Source organism: Sciurus vulgaris (genome assembly GCF_902686455.1).
Source record: "Sciurus vulgaris genome assembly, chromosome: 7".
In the NCBI taxonomy this organism is placed as follows: Eukaryota; Metazoa; Chordata; class Mammalia; order Rodentia; family Sciuridae; genus Sciurus; species Sciurus vulgaris.
Genome location: NC_136467.1, coordinates 156,519,834 through 156,542,360, shown reverse-complemented (window position 1 = coordinate 156,542,360; position 22,527 = coordinate 156,519,834). Strand labels below are relative to the sequence as shown.

Below are 22,527 nucleotides of genomic sequence, written 5' to 3'. Positions count from 1 at the left end.
AAAAATGAGCAAATATTCTCCAACAGCAAACCTGGTGACCAGCAGCTCCTCTTTCCATCCTGACACTTCAGGAAGTGGCGGCGACTGTGGGTACCAGGATCTTTCACCACCAGGCTTCCAGGAGTAAGGGCAGTGAGACTGTTTGGCTAAGACCTGCCAAAATTACTAAAGCATCCACCTTTGACTCAGGAACTCCATTTCTAGGACCTAATTCTTCAATACACATTCTCATTCAAGAACTAAAGTATAAAAAAATCACAACTTACTTTATAAAAATACCTAAGTATCCAGCAAGAGGTCCTATTTAATTAATTATTTGGAAATATCCATGAGAATCTATCCAGGGGAAGCAGGCCAAGAGAGGAGGAGGCAGGCCCAGAGAGGGGGAGGCAGTCCCGGGATACCAGGCCCAGACAAGCCCAAACCCAGCCCGCAGTCTAGCACCCGTGCGGCCATTGACCATCTGTCCACACGTGGAGGAGCCTCTGCCCACTAGCAGGAATTATACCCCACCTGGAGGCCACCATCCCCAGAGGGGCAGCCTCCTTTTAGGGTCACTGTATTATCAATTTCCTTCAAGATATCAGGCTATTGAATACTATGAGGTTTGAACAGTACTGTGTAGTTTTATTGTAGAATCTTTTATTAATGGTAATATTCCAATTATTTCTGTGATACCAACTATTATTTGGATATTTCTTTTCCTTTATTAATATTTTTCTCATCCTCTTTATTTTCCTCTTATCTGTCTCCTTGGAGACTCTCCCTTTGCACATGCTAACAACCAATTTCTTTTATTTCCTCTTTCACTACTCCTATGACATAGTACCTCTATAGACACACTTCTTATCTCATTAACGTTGTATACTACACCCCTCCCCATCCTCTTTGTCCACCTTTAGAAATTGTGACCCTTATTCAACACCTATTGGCTAAGCTGTAGATAATAAACTCATAACCTCTGTTTATTAAGACAATATGGCTAATATTCTTAATAGGGACTATTTGAGTTAAGGATGCATATTGTTTGTATGGTGTGCTGCTAATGTTGATCTCTCACTTCCAGGTGAGGTATTGGAAACCCGTAGGGACACTATAAATCTATCGGGGGGAGACTGCAATACCTCAGATTGCCCTCCTAGAAGGGAAGATACCTGAACAATATGAGAAAGCAAGGGAAGAAAGTGTCCCAAACAAACCTAGATGCTGCATCAGTAAAATCCAATGACAGCATGGCAGAAGAAATGTCAGAAAGGGAGTTCAGCATGTACGTAATTAAAATGATCAGAGAAGCAAATGATGACATAAGAAAGCAAATGCAGGCATTGAATGATCACACCAATCAACAGTTAAAAGAGCAAATGCAGGAAGCAAAAGATCATTTCAATAAAGAGATAGATACTCTGAAAAAAAAAAAAACAGAAATTCTTGAAATGAAGGAAACAATAAGCCAGATTAAAAACTTCATAGAAAGCATCACGAATAGGCTAGAACACCTGGAAGACAGAACCTCAGACATTGAAGACAAAATATTTAATCTTGAAAACAAAGTTGAGCAAACAGAGAAGATGGTAAGAAATCATGAATGGAACCTCCCAAAATTATGGGATATCATGAAAAGACCAAATTTAAGAATTATTGGGATTGAGGAAGGCACAGAGAAACAAACCAAATGAAAGAACAATCTATTGAATAAAATAATATCAGAAAATTTTCCAAATCTGAAGAATGAAATGGAAAATCAAATACAAGAGGCTTATAGGACACCAGATGTACCAAATTACAACAGACCCACACCAAGCCACATTATAAAGAAAATACCTAGTATACAAAATAAAGATAGAATTTTAAAGGCTGAGAGAAAAATATCAACTTACATTCATGGGGAAACCAATATAGATATCACCACATTACAAAACCCAGAGCATAAAAGGTATAAGGGCCTAGAACAGCATTTTTCAAACTCTGAAAGAAAATGGATGCCAACCAATAATCTTATACCCAGCAAAACTTACCTTCAGATTTGATGACAAAATAAAAGAATTTACAAATACAAAGCTGACACTACAGAACATTCTCAGCAAAATATTCCATGAGAAAGAAATTTAAAGACAATACCATGTAAGTGAACAAAGGGAGGAACTACCCTAAAGGAATAGCCAAATAAAGGAGAAACCAAGTCAAGTTAAAAACCAAAAATAAGCCAAAATGACCAGGAATACAAATCATATCTCAATAACAACCCTGAACATCAATGGCCTAAACTCATCAATCAAAAGATATATATTGGCAGAGTGGATTAAAAAGAAAAACCCAACAATATGCTGCCTTCAAGAGATTCATCTCATAGAAAAAGATACCCACAGAGTAAAGGTGAAAGGATGGGAAAAACATACCATGAACATGGACTCAGCAAAAAAGCTGGAGTATCCATCCTCATATGAGATAATGTGGACTTCAAGCCAAAGTTAGTCAGAAGGAATAAAGAAGGACATTTCATACTGCTTAAGGGAAGCATAAATCAGGAAGACATAACAATCATAAATATCTATGTCCCGAACAGTGGCTCATCCATGTATGTCAAACAAATCCTTCTCAATTCCAGAAACCAAATAGACCAAAACTCAATAATATTAGGTGACTTTAACACACCTCTCTCACCATTGGACAGATCTTCCAAACAAAAATTGAACAAAGAAACCATAGGTGTCAATAACAGAATTCATGATTTAGACTTAACAGACATATATATATATATATATATATATAATATATATAATATTCCACCCATATATGAGCAAATACACTTTCTTCTCAGCAGCACAAGAATTATTCTTTAAAATAGACTATATGTTATGCCACAAAGTTAATCTTAGCAAATAAAAAAAGATAGACATAATACCTTGTATTCTATCAGATCATAATGGAACGAAATTAGAAATCAATGACAAAAAGAAAAAAACCCAGAAAGTACTCCAACACCTGGAAATTAAATAATACACTATTGAATGATGCATAAGTAACAAAAGACATCAGGGGGGAAGTACATAAATTCTTAGAGGTCAATGAGAATGATGATACAACATATCAAAATCTCTGTGACACTATGAAAGCAGTACAAGAGGAAAATTCACTGCATGGATCATATTCAATACAAATCTTCACCATGTTGACCTAGAATCTGACTTCCTTTTTTTTTATTTGTCAAAATTCATCCTATCTAAAAAGTGTGTATTGCATATTTATTAAATACTTAGAAAAATGTTAAAAGCACAAAATTATTTAGAAAGGGAATATTAGTAAAACTAGCTAAGATTTAGGAGCACTTCCTATGTATTCCTTGTTTAATATTAATAGTAACTCACATTTATCAAGTATTGCTAATTCTTATATCTCCAGGCTTGATGCTTTCAGCTCCATCCATGCACCAGCAAATGACAAAGTTTTATTTTTTTATGGCAGAACAATGCTCACTTGGCCATGTATTTCACATTTTCTTGATACTTTCACGTGTTTTTGGACACTTATGTTGGTTCCATCATTTGACTATTGTGAATTAGCACCTCTCAAAACACTGATTTGCATGTATCTCTATATTAAGGTGATTTTAGTTGTTTTGAACAATACCCAGGATTGGGGTAGCTGGGTCATGTGTTTGTTCCATTCTTCGTCTTACAAGGACTCTCCACACTGCTTTCTAGAGTGGTTGTACTAATTTGCAGTCCCACCAACAATGTATAAGTGCACTTCCCCACATCCTCACCAGCAATTATTATGCTTTGTATTCCTGATGTTGTGTGTTCTTAGGAGAGATAAAATTATAGTGTAGTGTGATTATTTCCCTAATTGTTAGGGATGTTAAACATTTTCACATAAATTTCCTAACCACTTTTATTTCTTCTTTGAGAAATATTTGTTCAGATCTCTTATCCTTTTACTGACTGGATTTTTTTTTTTTTTTTGGGATTGTTAAGTCTTTCATTTATTTGGTGGTAGTTTTATTGAAGGCTGGGTTGAATTTTTTCTGTGTGTCCAGTTGTACACATTATAGATATTAATATTCTGCTACAAGTGTGTGTAGCAAACATTTTCTCCCATATCATAGACTGCCTTTCCACACTTTTACCTATTTAGTTTGCTGTGCAAAAGTTTCTCATTTGATGCCACATCAATTACAGATTCTTGGTTTTCTTTGTTTCTTTGTATTTTTTTTTTCTTTTTTGTACCAGGAATTCTACCCCAGAGTGTTCAACCACTAAGTCTCACCACAGAGCTTTTTATTTTATATTTTGTGTCCGGGTCTAAGTTGCTTAGAGTCTCACAAAATGGCTGGTGCTGGCTTTGAATATGGGATCCTTCTACCTTAGCCTCTCCTGTCACTGGACTTACAAGGGTGCACAGCCATGCCTGACTTGGTATTTTCCTGAGCTTTAGGAGACTTATTAAGGAGGTTGGTGCCTGGGTCTGTATTTTGAATGTTCTGCTGTGTCTCTGATAGAGTTGCAGTTCTTAGTTGTCATTTTTAGTTTTCTGGTAACTTTCAAGTTGACATTTTCTCAGGGTGAGGAACAGGTATCCAACTTCTGCCTTCTACATATGGGTATCCAGTGTGCCCAGCACCTTCTATTTAAAACACTGCCTTTCCTCCAACATACAATTTTGGCACCTTTGTCAGAGCTCAGATGACTGTACCTGTGTGAACTTGTCTCATTTTCTTCTATTCAATTCTTTTGGTCTTCCTGTCTTTTACATCAATACCATGCTGTTTTGTGACTATTGCTGTGTAGGAAAACTCGAGGTGTGGTATTGATACCTCCAGCACTGCTCTTGTTGCTCAGGGTCGCCTGGCTATTCTGGGCCTTCTCCTCTTCCATGTACATCTTTGGACTATGTTCCCTAGTACTGTGAAAAACGCCTTTGCTCATTTATAGTCATGACATTAAACCTGCAGATCACTTTTTGTCTTATTGGCCAAAGTACCTTCTTTGTAGGTGTTCAGGAGCATCGTCAAACTTACCCATCCACAAACATTGTTGACCCTGAACTTCTCCCTATCTGTGTTTCTCTCCTATCTTTTTGGAAAAAAGATTCACAATTAAGCCCATGAGAGAACTCCACCTAAATATTCGCATTAGAATGTTTGCCGCTATGGAATGAAAATCTACGTGATTCACGTGGTATAATCATACACGTCCGTGGGACACTTAGGTCCAGTTCATTCCCCTGTCTTTCGCTATCCCATCCCTCCTCCCTTCCCTTCTTCCCATTTGTCTCCTCCATGGATCATTTTTCTACTCATTTTTTATCCCTTCACCTGAATTTGGATTAGCTTACACAACATGCTAATTTAAAAAAACTCTAAGTAAATAGCAGAACGTTCAGAAGAGGGGAAGGTAAAAGGGAGGTCCTGGGGTCTCAATTACAACATATTACGGTCCATGCTGTTATGATTATGTCACATGAATCCTATTGTCATATATATCCAAAAATAGCCAGTACAACTACAGTCCTAAAGTCACTAAAAAACAGAATAGTAAGTAAAATAATTAGGTTATACCATACTTACCAAGACAGAGATCTTAGAAAACAACTGCTTCTACCTAGGAAAATTATGAAGAAGAAAGTTACCACCCCTGGAGGATGCAGAGACTAGTGGCACCATCCAGGTCTTGGAAAATGTGAGCATGGATATTCACACTGCCTCCATTTGGCTCTCCTGTCTGTCCTGTGTGAAGGACAGATGGAACTTGGAGAATGACAGTGGAGATCACAGGTTTTTCCAGGTGGGGACAGCAACTGAGTGCATTGTGCCAGAGATTAAATCAATTTTTTTTCAAAACAACATTCCCTGTGAACTGTAAATGAGTTTTTCTCCATCCTTGCGCACAAGACAGAGCGAAGGCAGTCAGCGTATAGCTGGAAAACACAGCAACTTCACTGACTGCACAGTCCTGCAGGTACATCGCTCTAGAAGCCAAGGACATGTTTTATTTGCAGGCACACAAGTGCTGTTTTCATCCGCAACTTTCTTCACTGCTCCTTTCCATACATGATATTATGCTGCCTGGGTTCAGTGAGAGAGAAACCATCAAGGTAAGAGAGCAGGAGGAAGAGTCAGGGAAGAGCCCCGTCTGGGACTTGATCTGACGCCTCTCCTGACATCCCAGGCTGGTGAAAGAAGCCCGTGTGAGATTCTCTAAATCATGCTGTGTGCCAGGGGCTCTTCACAGCTCCTTTGAGACTTGAGAACCCAAGTCACCAGAACTGGGCACACTGGCCAGGGCAGCTCAGGTGGGGTCAGGATGTGGGCAGTTCTGCATCATCTCGTGGGCTCTGCAGCCTCTTCCTGTGACTGTGCTGCTTGTCTTGGGCACTCACTTGCTTTTTCATGTGGGCAGAGGTAAGGATGACATCTTTCCACTGCATGTAATCAAATTGTACACACTTGGTCAGTTGTACATACAGAATAATTGTGTATGTCTTTTCTACACTCTTTGTCTCTCACAAGGGGGGCTCACAGATTCTTTCCAATTAGCTGTGGTGAAAACTAACCACAAAAACTTACTACCATTAACTTTGTAAAGAAAGAATCCGGATTTAGGAACCTTTCATCACTGTGACCAATTTAAATGACAAGGCAGGTTAGAGTCATAAAGTTTTGTGTTTTAATTCATGTTTTTAAATTTCTATGTATTTCCTTATTTTTGTGTCACTGAGAATTGACTCCAGAGTGATTCTATCATTGAGTCACATCACCAGTCCTGTTTTTCCTTTCCTTGTGTCTGCTTCTACTGAATTGCCAGGTTTCTGTGAGCTGTTATTCCTCCTGCTTCAGGCTCCTGAGATGCTGCATTGCATGTGTACCTGTCTGGGAACAAATTTTCCATTGCTGTGCACAGACTTATAATTTATATAGGTCAATCCACTGAATGTACCACCACAAGCCGTATAGGAAAAGATAGTATTTATTAAGACATATAAAGTATGCACAAAAGGAAAACCATCCCAGGTAGCATACGAACTCAGCTCCAGAGAGACATCTTGAGCATTTTGCAGCATACATAGCCAAAGAAAGCAGTCTTGTCACCTTTGAGTTCTTCTCATCTCTCTTAAATACACCAGAGTAAACATATAACGTTATTGTCTGGAGCCACTGGGCTCAGTGCCATCGGTACATTTGGTCTCCAGACCTGGATCTGGCCAGGAGCCAGGCCTTGAGAGCAGAAACCAGATGTCTTTAAGTTATTATTTTTTTAATGTTCTCAGAACAGAGAGCTTATCTGTCCTTGAACAGGGGCACTGCCAGACCTCTAAGTTTCTCATGCAAGTTGTTTACTCCTTGCCCTGATTTCACTTTTTGAAAGCACTCTTAAACAAGACTCCATTTTTCTCTACACCCCCAAGAGGAGGAAGGTTTCATTTTGGCCCATGGCTTCAGAGTTGTACCCATGGTCTGCTGACTCCTAGGCAGAAACGCCGGGGAGGCAGAGAAGAACTGCTCAGCTCATGGCAGCAGGGAAGGAGACACAGAAGACTAGAAGGAACCAGGGTCAGATACAGTCCCACAGTTGCTCCCCCAGGGCCCTACTTCTAGGTGCCCCACACCACCTGCCTGTAGTTACCAGCCAGTAGGACCTTGTCATCTATCAAGTGAACTAATACACTGAGGGGATTAGAGCCTCATGGTCCAATTCTGATCCAATCATGTCTTCACAGACACAGCTCTGAGCACTCCTGCATTGCCTGACATGAGCTCCGATTACACCAGAGCTTTCCAACTCTGGCCCTGAACTTCATGCCAATCTCACAATGCAACACTCAGTCCATCTCCAAGGGCCCCATTACATTTCAGCTTCTCATAATGGGTTTTATAATGAGTGATAGTGTTTCAGTGATTACTTTCTTTTTCTAATTAGTTATATGACAGCTTTCTTTTCAGTGGTCTTTATTTAATTGACACTAATTTCCACATATTTATGGGTTGCTATGAGATGTTTCTGTAAACATATGTATTTAATAATATTCAAAGGAAGGGACACACACACACATGCACACACAACCTCAAATATATCTTTTCTTAACTTTTTTTATGGTTTGTTCTATTTAGTTATTGAGATAATCATGCTAAGTGAGATAAATCAATCTCAAAACCCCAAAGTCAAATATTTTCTCTGATGAATATCTTTTTTCTGCTAAAACACAGAAACTCTCCTCCTCTAGCTCTCTGAAATATACACTGTTTCCATTATCAGTTGATGCTGCTGAATCTCAGTGCACAGAACTCCTTGCTCCTATACACTGTAACACACTATTTACCCACTTTTCCTGGACCTCCCTACCCAGTCTTCTGGTGCTCACCACCTGCTCTCCACCTCTGTGAGATCAGTTTCCTATTCCACCTGTGAGGAAGAACTTGTGTGCTTGCCTCTCTGTGCCGTTTTAACTGCAGTGAACATAGGATTGCAGGTGTCTCCTGGACATGCTGACTTCATGCCCTTCGGATTTAAACTCAAGGTGGGATGACTGGATCATGTGTTAGTCGTATTGATAATGTGTTTTGGATTCTCCCACAGTTTTTATAACGCCAGTACTTATTTGTCTTCCCAAATACAGTGTGTGAAGGTTCTTTCTGCCACATCCCCTCCAGAACCTCCTTTCTCTTTTTAACAGTGGCCTTTCCAGTGGCATTGAGGCTTGCTTTGCAATACCCTGATAATTACTGAGCTTGACTATTTTATGTTGTCTTCTGAGAAATGTATCCCTAGCCTTATTGGCCTTATTAAATAAGGGTCTTTGTTCTTGTTCTGGAATTTGTGTGTTTTGTTATTGGATTCTGTTTTGCATGTTTGTTTACATTTCTTGGACTCCAATACAAGATATTGTCTGTACTGACAAACAGTCTCCCACCAACAGCTCCTGCTACTGAGTGTTTTAGTTTCTTTTGTATATAATGAAAATAAACACCCTATGAGATAAAAAAAAAATTCCCAAATACATTCAACAACTAGGTAGTTAGTCTCATCACTCTTGTTTATTCTTTACTTTTCCTGATCAGAGTATTTTTAGTTCAATATAATCCTCTTTGTACTTTTTTGTGTTTCATGTCATTTTAATGACTTGTCCAAAATCCTTGAATTTTACAGTCTCCTAAGTCTTTCCCCTTATTTCCCTCTACTACTTTGGTTGATTCAGGTCTTGCATTTAAGAGTTTAATCCATTGTAATACACTTTGTAGTTTGTAAGAGACAAGAGTCTACAGACATTCTTCTGCAATGGATGTGCAGTTTTTCCAGGACCACTTCATTGAGAACACTCTCCCTTCTCTAATGAACTTTCAGAGTACATTTATTAGATGACCGTAGATGCATGAGCTATTTCTAGGCTCCTGATTCTTCTCAAATGCTACAAGTTTTTGTGTCTGTTTTATGCCAATAACATGCAGAATAAATTCCTACAGCGCTGTAGTATATTTTGAGTTCTGGCATAGGGTAAGGCCTCCTGCTTCATTCCTTGGCTTAAGATAGATTACACTATGCTTTTAATTGTGTGAGGAATGTCCATATACTTCTCATAGTGGAAAAAGAACCTTGATCTCAGTAACAGGGCACATATATATCCAGAGTGACAATTCCATATCCATAATTGCTTTTTCTTCTGATCCTCCCTAACACTTATTATTTCTTCTCTCCTGGCTAAGAACCAATCTATCAGGTGCGATGTGTGTCTTCTGAATTTGATCTGCAGTTTCCTGATGGTTAGGGATGGAGAGCACCTGCTCACATACTTTTTGAACATTTACATGTCTTCTCTGGAAAATATTTTTCAAGTCCCTTGCCCATTTATAAACTGCTTAATTTTGGGATTTTTGCCTATCTTCCCATGTAAGTGTCTTAAATAATTTGGACAGTAAAACTGTACTAGTCATAGGGATTTCAAATGTTGTTCTCTTCCCATTCCTGCTTTCCAATGTGTTGAGTGTCTGCTTTGTGTGCAGAATGGATTTAGTTTGACCTAGTGCCACTGCATAGTTTCTTTTATATTTTTTCTGATTGGAAGTCTTATTCAAAAACTCACTGAACAAAGTCAAGGAGTTTTTCCCTGTATTGCATTCTAAAATTTCAGTTATATATCTAAATCTTTGCTCGACTTTGAATACAGTTTTCTATACAGTTTTAAATTAGGGCCCAATATCATACTCTGCCTGTGGGTATATAGTGTTACCAATATCATTAGCTGAAGAAATTCAGAGGATAGCTCAGCATTCTAGATGAACTCTGTTTTGTCTTTGCCATGAATTCATCATCAAATTGAGAAATGCCAGCAATGAACTAAAATCTTTAAATACAAAGAGGACCATCAGATCCAAAAGTCACATGTGCCATATGGTGGCACTGATTGATTCCCTAAGGGACAGTGGTTATGTTTACCCTAATGGAAAATAATCAGAACTGTGAGATCCAGAAAGAGCATTGGCATTGATCAATTGATTATCATGTCTTTAGAAATGAAATATATGGGAGTTGTGCACAGTTCTTTCTGTATCTGTAGAAGTACTGAAACACCAACTATTGTGAGTGGCAATTTGACTTGAATCTCCAGAAGGGGTCCCACGTCCCCTCATTTAATCCCTTCCTGGAGCCAGGATGCATAAGCAGAGCTCCCTGTGTGGTGGACATGCAGCCCCTCATGAGGAGCCCTGCTGTCCTGCCAGAGCACACTGACCCGTTCCTCCTGCTCTTCCCCAGACAGACCTGCATGCACTTAGCAGAAAGACTGGTCATGGGAACGAGGGAACCACCAGACATTTCAGCCATTCACTGACACTGGTCATGAACTGACAATATTTGTTGGAGACCCAAAATGTTTCTGCATCCACCAATAAGTGGAGTGATTCACTAGGTTCAAGATCAGTGAATCTGTCTGAGGCCCAAGATCTCTTGTCCAAAATCCACTATCTATTAGAAATTGTCGATGACTTTTACTTGGTGTATTCTTCTTGTTGCTTTCAAAATATATTTTTTTAAAATTTTTAGCAACTACAGGTCTGTGTGTAAACGCTGCTGTGTCAATTTCATACAATAAGGTTTTTGGGTTTCTCTATGTAGAGCTTTATCTCACGAAAATTAGTAGAATATTTAGTCATCTCTACTATGAATATTGTGTAATCTTTCTAAAGCAAAACTGATGCAGATTTATCTCACTGTTTACATTTTACTGCTTTTAAAAATGACCTATATGTCTTTGAGAAATCGAAGAAACCTGTGTGCTACAGTCACGGTAGTGTGTTTCAATGGCCGGTGTTTCTCATTCCTCTCCTCTCTCCCACTCCACATGTGTGCAACAATATTTATCTTGTGCATAATGCTTTTCAATTATTTTCTAATCATGATTTCAGATGCACTTTTATTTTCTCAATTCCCACATTTTAGAGTGAAGAAGAGTTATATTTATGTAGGGAAAATAAAATCCAAACCTTGAAAAATCGTTTCCAACAGTCATGAGCCATCTTCTCACTCTTCTAGACACTTGTGTGTTGTTAATGCTCAGTCACCTAATCCTCACGATTCCTCCTTTACATGTCATTTATTCCTGGTGGCACTGTGGGATTTGCACTCCTTGCCCTCGAGTCCAATGGTGATCACCTGTTGGGTGATGGCTTGCTTTCTCTTGTTCTCTATGCTACATTTTAGGAAACAGCTCCACAGAAAAATGTAGAAGGACGAAAATAGTACATACTTTATCTTCAAGGACACCACTATTATATCAAGTGGATAAACCCTAATTTTGGAGTATGACATAATAACATCAATATGGTACTTTAAACCCATGTTAATATACTAAAAAAGAAACCACAAAGGAAAGGTCTTCACCATTTCTTACTAGAGATTTCAAACTTTCAAACATAAACAGAGTCATGGGAAAGATACAGAGGACAATGTGGCTATGGAGGGAAGGGCCTCTGCCTCCACTCTGACGTCTTGGAGGAAATATTATCAATGCATCAACACCATCAATAGTATTTTAAATGACTTAATCAATTACATTTTTGCCATATTGGTGTATTCTATGTGAACATAGGTTTTGGTTCTATTTAAGAAAAGTGAAAATTAAGCTCATTTAATTACAAATCATAGTATGATGTAAAGAAGGTCAACAAAGCCAAGCAGGGTATAGACTCTAACCAGTGTGCACTTGAAACAAGTCATGAAATATGACCAAACCAATTTCTCATTAATTGGAGAAAAATGCTTTTAAAATGTGAGTTAGAAATACAGAAATAAAACTAAATTGTTTTATCATATCTCCATATTTCCATCAAATAAGACAACTTCATCTTAAGTCTCTTTATTCTTCTGGATTTTATAATGTAGATGACATCCAATTTGTATACTATTCCATTCTATTTTTAAGTATATTTTCTATTAATCATGAATAAACACACTCTACACATCAATACATATCAACAGATGTTGAGGTTTATGAGACAAAAAAGTACGAATACATGCATGGAAATAAGAGACAGAAGAAGCACACATAACCAGCTTCCTATGACATCTGTCATAGCACTGTCATAGGCTGGCGGTATGGAGACGTGCCCCTAGGAGATTCAACTACCCTTACTTCATCACATACAGCAATAAAAAACTAAGAATGGCTTTAAACTTACTTACTGAAAAGATCAATGAAATAGGACTTTTCTAGATCAATGTCTTTCTCTCTCACTGAGCAGGCCAACATTTAGTCAGGTGTCCATCCCTGTGAATCAGCAAAAAAGGACTCAGGATTGCATAACCTAGGTCCACGAATTCTAGAGCACTTACTTCTATGAAATGCTTCTCTAAGGAGAAAGTCATATATAAAGCCATAAAACAATCTGTCCAATAAAAGGAGAGAAAACAGAGCATCAGAAGGAGAACACTTTGAGCAGCCTTCATCTCAGGGGGAGTTTTGTAAAGGAGCTTGGAGGTCTGCAGGTAGAGGACTTGCTGGTGGTGCTTGTGGAGGAGAAACACCATGTAGCCACTGGCCCAGCCCATGACACCCTGGAACACAGCATCTCGAAGGACCATAAGAACAATAAAAAGCCATCTAATAATCCAGTTTTGTGATTGAAAATAGCAGTAGTTATAATTGCTAATAATTTGTGATGTGTTCATTCTGTTGATGTTTTTTATATAAAATGGTAAGTTCATGCTTATCAAGGCATTGAGAATCCAGAAGAAGAGCAGCAAGGGAAGGATGTTCCATGCAGACCTGGGCTGCAGCCTCCTCCACCTGGAGGTTCGGGGACTGATGGTGATGGCCTGGACCACCGTGAGGAGACTGGTGGTGCTGATGGACAGGCCACGGGCCACCCTATTGAGGTAAATCACAGTCTTACAGGCTATGTCATCTATGAGGTTCCTCAACCCCAAACTGGATATTGTCCTTGGCATTCCTCCTGTAAGAAGAGTTAAAATATTTGTAAAAGCCAAATGGATGAGAATAAGGTATGTAGATTTCATGGTGCTTCTAAAAAAGCACATATAGTTCATAAGAATAAAGATGTTCCCCACGACGCCAAGTCCTGTTAGAAGCACAAACATTATTCCCTTGACAAGATACAAAACCATTTCTTAGTTGTAGGCAGAAAAACTTATTTGTACCAAACATCTTTTTAACGAAAGAAAGAATAATGGTGATATTTTATATAAAGAAATATTTTATAACAGAAATTTCTAGAGTATCAAAAAAATCAGAATATATGCACTGGTGAAGAATGTGTACAAATATTTATTTCATGTTCTTTAGCCATTTAAGGATGAATCTATCTACTTTCAATACTATCTGGAGGGCTATTATTCAAAAATCTAAATTTGTGTCCCAGAATTTTTCAGGCTCCTTGCAAATAATACCAAGCTGCTTGACCAAATCCTTAACATCCCATCCATGGTCAACCTCAGCATGGACACATTAACCCTGCCCTCCCCCAGTCAGATTGCTCGCTATCTTTTTTATTTCATTCTATATATGCTCATTTTTGGATTGCAAAAGTCCAGGATCGTGCTTGGCCTCTCTTCTTGACAACACATGCACAGGCATTTGTAAAATCCAGTTGCTTCAATGTCTTAACAAATGTAAGTTCAGCCACAGTTCAAATTCCTGCTTTGTTCAGTGTCCCTTTCTCTCATTTTGGTCAGCACAATTGGAGGTTTGCTTTTTGCTCAGAGTTTTCCACCTTTGATGACGAGAGCTTCCCTTCTGTGTTCTCCTGCACACCAGCGTGACTCTGGCTTCACTGCTTACTAATACTCAGAGAGTCCCTGTAGTCCTCAGGGTGACATTGAACTCAGCCTTTACAGATGGAATCCAACAGGAAAAACCAAGCCAGTCAAAGGCAGGCAGAATCCAGTCCTGAGAAAATCAGATATAGACAGGACACAGCAAGTGAGGGAGGCCAGAGAGCCGTGGAACGCTGCTCTGACAGGGTCTTCAGCAGAGGGCTGAGCTCTCACTGATGACCTCAGGGTCTCCAAGTAAGCAAGGGTCAGTTCTGCATGGGGTGCTGTTCTCAAAGGAGCCGGGCAGGAGGAATGACCTCCTGCTGTGGTCTGTACCCAGAGGATGGCAGTGTATGATTTAAGACTCCCCAGTAAATTCTCCTTGTAGAAAACTACATTTGGGGCCACTTGTCATGAATGAAATAACTCAGTAGGGTCATGAAAGCATTTTACAGCCCTTGAGAACCTTGGGGGAAATAATAACTTCAGCCAACTCTGCAGCCTGCTCCAATTGTCTATTTTCCCACCTACACAACTACTGGGCTGCTGGGAAGTTTAAACACTACAGCTCATTTTCATGCAGTCCTGGACAGGTTCCTACTTTTTAGTCTCAAATATCACCTAAGAACTTATGTCAAATGTGGTCATTTTTTCCAGAACAAATGATGTTGAAAGAAACCTAGGATTTGCATGTATCAGTGTATGTGGAATGCAGTTCCTCACTTCCCCACAGCTCCTGCTGCTCATTAAAGAATCACTTTACATTCCTCCGCTCAATGTCCCTGGGAACTTGAAGGGCAGGAATACAGGTTATTCTCGGGTTTAGTACCATGTAGCCCTTGAATTCAGGAAGAATCATGATTCCCTTTCCAACTCTGTTTCCTGCACTAACAAATGGGGGGAATAAAACTGTACCAATGCCTTAAAATAAACAGCACAAAATTCTAATATCTACTGGGTAATGCCTTATTATACAAGTTTTAATGATCCAGGCACAGCAGTTTCAACTAGGAAGTCAAGGATTATAAGGACTGGATTCAGGAACATCATGGGCCTGAGGACTTGGCCAACATGTTCATGTTTCTTGACCATTTCTAGTTTTTCTCATATTTTTATCCCATTCCACCTGCCCAAACTACTCAGCTCTGAATAAAATTTGTGAGGCACTTCTGAGACATTTAACTTCCTTCTCTTTCACTCTGACAAAATGAAATGAAGAATTTCAGAGAAGAGACTGGTGTAATCTCAGATCGATTTTGGAATTACATAGTAAATGGTTCTAAAAGGAAGGTCTTGCATTCAGAGAGATGTATCATCCCCCACCTGGAGATAGCAGCCAATGGCTAAGAAGGTACATGCATCCATCCAGGGTAAATCGTTCCAAGATTAATATGAGATTGTTGGTCCCTCCTGCATGATACTGAACTAAACTTAAAGAAAATTCTCTGGAATTTTAATACAAGCAAACTGACAACAAACTGGAATTCACAAAGAGGAACTTTGATTTTAAATCCTAATTGCTTTTAGTAGACACTCCAACAAACTTGCATATAAAGAATGAATTTGACTTATCATTATGTTATAATGTTATATGTGAGAACAGTTTATAAATGATGCAGAAAGAATGCCTTCTCATTAAACACACTGCATTAGGGACCTAAAACATAATGCTAGAGAAAAATTGCATCTTGGAATCCCAATAATAAAACAAAAACCATATGCAGAAATCTTATGTGAGCCATGAGTGCTCACAGTTATTGCAGGACAGCATGGAGACTGAAGACACTGAGCTTCTCTAAAAGCAGACAAAGCTTCTAACTTTCCTTCCTCAGGACCCACCACTGAGCTCTCTGAAGAATCCTGACCCTGACACAGGGTCAAAGCTGCTCTGCCTCAGCTGAGGGATGTCTGCTGTAACGGCCCTTCACCTTCCTGGCCCAGGAGCACACCTGTAGGTACCAGAAGAGGGAAGGTCCTGAGGCCCAGGCCCTCTCAGCAACCCCCTTGCTCAGTCAGAGAGTGATATGTGTGCTACTGAGGAAATGTCACCTGGCAGCTTGAGAAAGCCACAACTCTCAGTCCACTCACCTTGGTGTGCTGCAGACAAGCTCTGAGTTGGTTATTTGAACAAGATGTCGCTTTCTGGGTCCCATTTGTACCCTCTGGCTTTGTGGAACTCCTGCCTCCCATGAACCACCACCAGGACTCCAGGTGTCACTGCTGACACCTGTCAGGGGGAAGCAAAGCCCTGCAGAACCTCAGTCCCTGAAGGACGACTTCCCTCTCCCTCCACAATTACTGCATTTGTTGGGCTCACAAGTCATGCCAGGCTCAATTGGGGCTTAATTATTTTAATAGAAGTTTGTGCAGAGAGAAAATTATCAATCAGTCAAGTTCCTGTATCTGAGTTCCCATGTCTCGGCCTTCCCTTCACCTTCCCAGAGGCCCACAACTGAACCAGAATATGACCAGCTTCTGTGACACAGAGGGTCACCTCCCTCACATTCAAGGGCTTCCCAATGCACAGGGATGTGGCATGTGATGACCAGCACTGGGGACTCTGCTCTCAGAGCAAGCCCCAACCAGCACCTGGGCAGGACAGGAATCACTTTTCTCCACCTGTGCACATTGGCAGATCAAGGACATTGCCATAGGATTTCTTTATAACTCGTACATTAAACAAGTTGGACACAATGGCTAGATGCACCCACATTCTCCCCTTCAAAATACCTTAAATACCTGCCACCATGGAAATGCAAATCTGAAGTACAGGGGATTTCATCTCAGTTAGAATGTCTTTAATCAAAAATACAAATAGTAGTAGATTCTGTCAAAGACGTGACAAAACAGGCACTTTCATACATTTTTGGTGGGACTAAAATTTAGGACAACCATCCAGTAAAGCAGGGTGAACCTTGCTTAAAAATCTACCTGCTTCCTTGGTATTTATTCAAAAAAAAGTAAAATTAGCATACTATAATGATTCAAGTGCATCAAGGTTTATAGCAGCACAATGCACAATGGCCAAGTTATGGAACTATCCCAGACTTCCACCAGCAGATGAATGGGTGAAGAAAATGTGGTGTATGGACACAATGGAGTTCTACTCAGCCATGAAGAAGAGTGAAAGCATCCCATTGTCTGAGATGGGTGGAACTGCAGAACATCAGGCTATAAGAAATACCCACACTCAGAAAGTGAGGGGTTGAATATTGCCTTTCATTTGGGGAAACTGGAGGAAAATTAGGGGGAATGGGCTGGGCAGATCCAACAAAAATAGAAAACCTATCCACGGAGTAGAGGAAGGAGTAGGGAAGTGAGAAGGATGGGACGAGGAGGAACCGTGGAAAGAACTTCATGTACTTACACCATGCGCTCATGTGAGTGTACCAGAGTGGGTTTCATGTTTGTGTGCATCTATGCAGCACCAACTGAACAAATAGACAGAAGGAAGAGGAGCAGAGGAGGGGAGGGAACAGGGGAGGCAGGAGAGTATGGAGAGAGGAGCGGTGGGCCTGCAGGGAGCACAGGGCACTGCATGCGAGTGTGGTCAGGTAGATGAGCCCATGTTGGTGTACCTACAAGGAACCAATAAGAGCTTTTGTGAATCTGCTTTCTCATGAGGAAGCATTTTGCCAAACACTTCTTTTCAATATTTGGTCCCTAAAACAGGATTGTTTCTCTCTACCTGCTACTGTTACTGCAGGAAATTGTACAGATTCTCTTCTACTTGATCTCTATTAACACTCCATCTTTTGCTGGGTCTACACAGAATTCTGCAAAGACAGGCTCTTGTGGAAGTGTCCTCCAGTGGCCTGTCCTCAACAGGAGCAGTGACTCCAAATTCCTTACAGATTGGCAGACCTGCCAGCGGAGCTTCTCATAACACGGCTCCTTTGAAAAGGGCAATCCTGGCCAGAGAATGCTTGGACTGGCTCCCTCCTCTGTCCTCACTGTAGAAAATGATGTTGGATTCTCCGTGAGGATTGAGAGAGAGGATTCGAAGGATTCAAAGTGCCAGCTTCTTAGAAAGATATTTCAACAACACAGTTCATCTCTCTTACTTCTTTTAATGTAGGCAAAAATCTACCATTTATGTAATGTTTCCCTACATGTGATGTTGTACAGTCTACAGACACACGCATAGATGAATGTATGTGTGTGTACACATGTTGTAATATCCATCATTTATGCAGAAAACATCGAAAAAAATTTTTGCAGCTTTTTGAAATACACCCTACTTTACCACTGTCTGTTCTCACCCTGCAGCTCATAGCCCACCAGGTCTCCTGCTCCCATGTAACTGGTACTTAGTATCATTTATCCACTTTCCCATCCTCCCCTCCCTCTGAACCTCTGGTGTTCCAAATTCTACTCTGGACTTCTGTGGGATCAACATTTTTAAATTTTACCCAGGAGTGTGATTATGCAGAACTTTCCTAAGCCTGTCTTACTTCACCTAATAAAGTATCTGCATTCCCATGCACATTGTTGCCAGTGCCAGGATTGAATGCATAGTTATGGCTGAATCATATTTCTTAACAGATCTTACCAACTATTTTTCCCCCGATTTTTTGCTGCTGCAGTATAGTTGCACACAGTGATGGGATTTGTTGTCACCTCTTCGTACACACACACAATGTAACAATATAACTTGGCCAATGTCACTGCCCCGCACTCTCCCTCCCCCCCTTTCCGCCTCCTGGTCTCTCTCCTCTACTGATCTCCCTATGATTTTCATGAGGTCTACCCCCACTTTCCTTTTCCTTTTCCTCTCTAGGTTCTGCATGATACAGAAAACATAAGATTCTGACCTTCTGAGTTTGACTCATTTTGTTTAATATTATGATCCCAGATCTCATCCATTCTCCTGTAAATGATTAAATTTCATTTTTCTTTATGGCCAAATAAAACCCTGTTGTGTATACATACCGCATTTTCTTTATCCATTCATCCACTGATGGACTCCTAGACAAGTTCAATAGTTTGGTTATTGTGAGTTGTGTTCTATAAACATGGACATGCATGTATCACTGCAGTGTGATGATTTTAACTCCTCAGGATGAATACCTAGGAGTCGTCCAGCTGGTCATGCGGTGGCTCCACGTCTAGATTTTGGAGAACCTTCACTGATTTCCATGGTGGTTGCACTAAGGTGACATTGCACGAACAGGGTCAAATTCTCCTCTTCTCCACATGCTCTCCAGCCTTTATCTGTTGGTATTCTTCATGACTGCCATTCTGACTGATGGGAGATGCAATCTCAGTGTGGTTTGGTTTGCATTTCCCTGATTGCTAATGATGTACAGTACTTTTTTTCATTTATTTATTAACCATTTTTACTTCTTTTGTATATTCCAGATATTCATCCTCTGTCAGAAGAGTAGCTAGCAAGATCCTCTCTCACTCTATAGGTTCTCTCTTCACACTCCAAATTCTTTTCTATGCTGTGTAGAAACTTTTTAAGTTGATGCCTCCCATTTATTAGCCCTTGGCATTCTTCTCTGAGCTTTAGTGGTCCTACTGAGTAAGCCGCTGCCTGTGCCTACATGCTGCAGTGTTGACCCTACGTTTTCTTCTAGAGTTGCAGAGCTTCTGGCCTAAGCCCAGGTCTTGGGCACATTTTGAGTTGCTGTGTGTCCAGGGTGAGATAAGGGCCACTGGATTTTTTCCAGGCATGCACTGATGGCCACTGCAGTTGGTTCCACTCCTTGGCTATTTCTGCTGAAATGATTGTAGGATTGTAGAGCCTCCTCAGTAAGCTGATGTAAGGCCACTGGCTTGATGCCCACCAGTGTGATTACTGGACCTGTGGTAGCCCTACTGTGAATGTTTTGTGCAACCCCACAGTGTTTTTGTAACAGTTATATTTATTTTCACTCTCACCCACACTGTGTAAGAGGTCTTTATTCCCCACACCTCAAGCAACTCCACTTCTCCTTTGTCTTTTTTAGGACACCGTTTCTAACTGGGGTGAAGTGCTATCACAATCTAGATTAGATTTGCATCACCCTGGTGATTAGTGACATTGAGGAATTATGAGAAACATGTACATAAGTCTGGTGTCCGTCTTTAAATCAGGGCATTTGTTTATCTCTTGGTGTATCATTTTGCTTTGCTTTTATGATTGAGTTGTAGTTTATTTTCCCAATTTAATTTTGTCTTTCATTTTTCTTTTGTTTGATTGTATGTTTTTGTTCTGCAGTTTTTGGTATAGAAACCAGGGATTTACAAATGCTAGGAAATCTCTCCATCAGCAAGGTACAATAGCAGTGCTGGTTGTAAATTTTTGACTTTTATCAATATTGTGTTTCTTAACTTCTCATGGGTCATATTCTTTGCAAATGTTTTCAAACATTTTATAGGTTGTCTCTTCACCTTGTTCAACAATTCATGACTGTGCTGATGTCCTAGGTCCTTCCTGTTTACATTTACCAGTTTTATGGTTGTGGGTCTCACTTCATTTGGAATTGGTTTCATCTGGTGAGAGGCAGGGATCTAACTTCATTATTCTTCAGTGGCTCTGCAGTTTTTTCAACACTGCTCTATTGGAAAGGCTGTGTTTCCCTGGGGTCTCTTCTGACCACCTCTATCGAGGACCAGGTGGCTGCAGACATGTGGTGATTCAGGCTGCTGTGCTGTCCATCACTGCGTGAATCTTATGCTAACACCATCATGTCATGATGACCTCAGTTTTGTGGTAAGTACACTTTGGTTCTCTAACATGATAGTGCTGCCCAATTGTTCTTTTTGCTGAAGATTGTTTCCTTAAAAGTTTTAATTCTTTTTTTTAATTTCATTTATTTTGATTCATTGTACACAAATGGGGTACAACTGTTGTCCCTCTGGTTGTACACAATGTAGGGTTGCACCATTTGCATAACCATACATGTACATAGGGTAATGATGTTTATCTCATTCTATTATGAAACAGACCCCTCTTTTCCCTTTTAATTCTTTATAGAATTTCCGTGTACTTTTTTTTATAAAAGTAATAGTAAATGACATTCACAAAAACTGCATTAAAAGAGTAACTACAGTGCCATGTTTTCATGTAAAAAATCATTCATTTTCTGCACACTCACCTGCACTCATACTTTTTACACATTTTCCATTAGACGCAGCCAACCTCACAGGCATGAGGAGGGCTCTTGCAGGCTTTCATTTGCATTTCCCAGATGACCAGTGATGCCCAGAACCTGCTCAGATGCCTGCTGTTCTTCTTGGAAAACTCTGTTCAGACCCTCACCCATTCTCCAATGGGGCACTTGTGTTTAGAGGTTGGAGGGCTCTAGACATTCCTTATAGATGTTGGGTAGTAAACATTTATCAGGCACAGGGTTGTGAATATTTCTCATTCATGGGCTGTGTTTTCTTTGTGGGGTTGTCTCCTTCTGTGGGGAAGCTAATAATTTTCATGGAGTCCCACCTGGTGGTTGGTTCCAATCTTCCTCTGCTTTAGGGGTCACATCCAAAATCCCCCAGGGAAGACCACTGTGGAGGAGTGTTTCCCTTATCGTGTTGGAGCATCTGTGTGACTTCAGGTCTTCTGTCTGCCTTTTTTTTTTTTTTTTTTTTTGAACACAGACTGTTCTTTGTTCAACACAGTGTAACAACGATTTACACAGCATATACATTGTATTAGATATTTTAAGTAATCTAGAGACAATTTAAAGTATATGAGAGGATATACGCAGATTCTATGCAGATACTACACCATTTTACACAAGGGACTTGAGCATCCTTGGATTTTGGTATCCTCGGGGTCCAGGAACCAATTCTCCATGGATACTGAGGGTGGATACTGAGGGACAACTGTACTGTCTTCTCTTTCTTCCATAACCTTTATGTCTCATTTGAATTTCTGCTCCACTTGACATGAGCTATTTGGGATCGGAGGTAGGTCTTAATAACAGGAACACAACAATATTAAACAAAAACATTCTCTGGTTTGCCTTCAGTTCTGTCACAGACTGTTTTGTTCAGGAAAAATTCCTTCCTATTTCTGATACTCATTTGTAAAATGGCCTAGATCAATAGTTTTCATGAATCACGTAAGCTGCTTCCTCAGCCAAAATGTGAGCTCATCAAAGGTAGGTGCTTAATTTTCCTTCCATACCTATATTCTTTGTAATATCATGTGCAAAACAGATGTTCCATAAACTTGCTGATGTTCCCTAGTGTTATGAGTTTTAACAGGGATGAAACCTTAGGACAGACTCTGCTATGGGTAGGGAGAGCCAGGATTTGGTCTGCTGAGTGCTCC

At 40.0% G+C, this 22,527-nt stretch overlaps 2 protein-coding genes across 2 annotated transcripts in view; one reads left to right on the top strand and one right to left on the bottom strand.

Moving 5' to 3' along the window:
• LOC306667001 (putative vomeronasal receptor-like protein 4) overlaps window positions 1–22,527 on the top strand; it is a gene marked incomplete at its 5' end in the record, with an annotated part of 178,812 nt that overhangs the window by 119,981 nt on the left and 36,304 nt on the right. The window lies entirely within an intron of this gene.
• On the bottom strand, window positions 12,720–13,613 carry LOC306666564 (vomeronasal type-1 receptor 4-like; the record flags this gene model as incomplete). Its single annotated transcript, XM_079148730.1, has 1 exon — window positions 12,720–13,613. One exon carries the CDS (start codon window positions 13,611–13,613, stop codon window positions 12,720–12,722), a length of 894 nt encoding a protein of 297 aa, XP_079004856.1.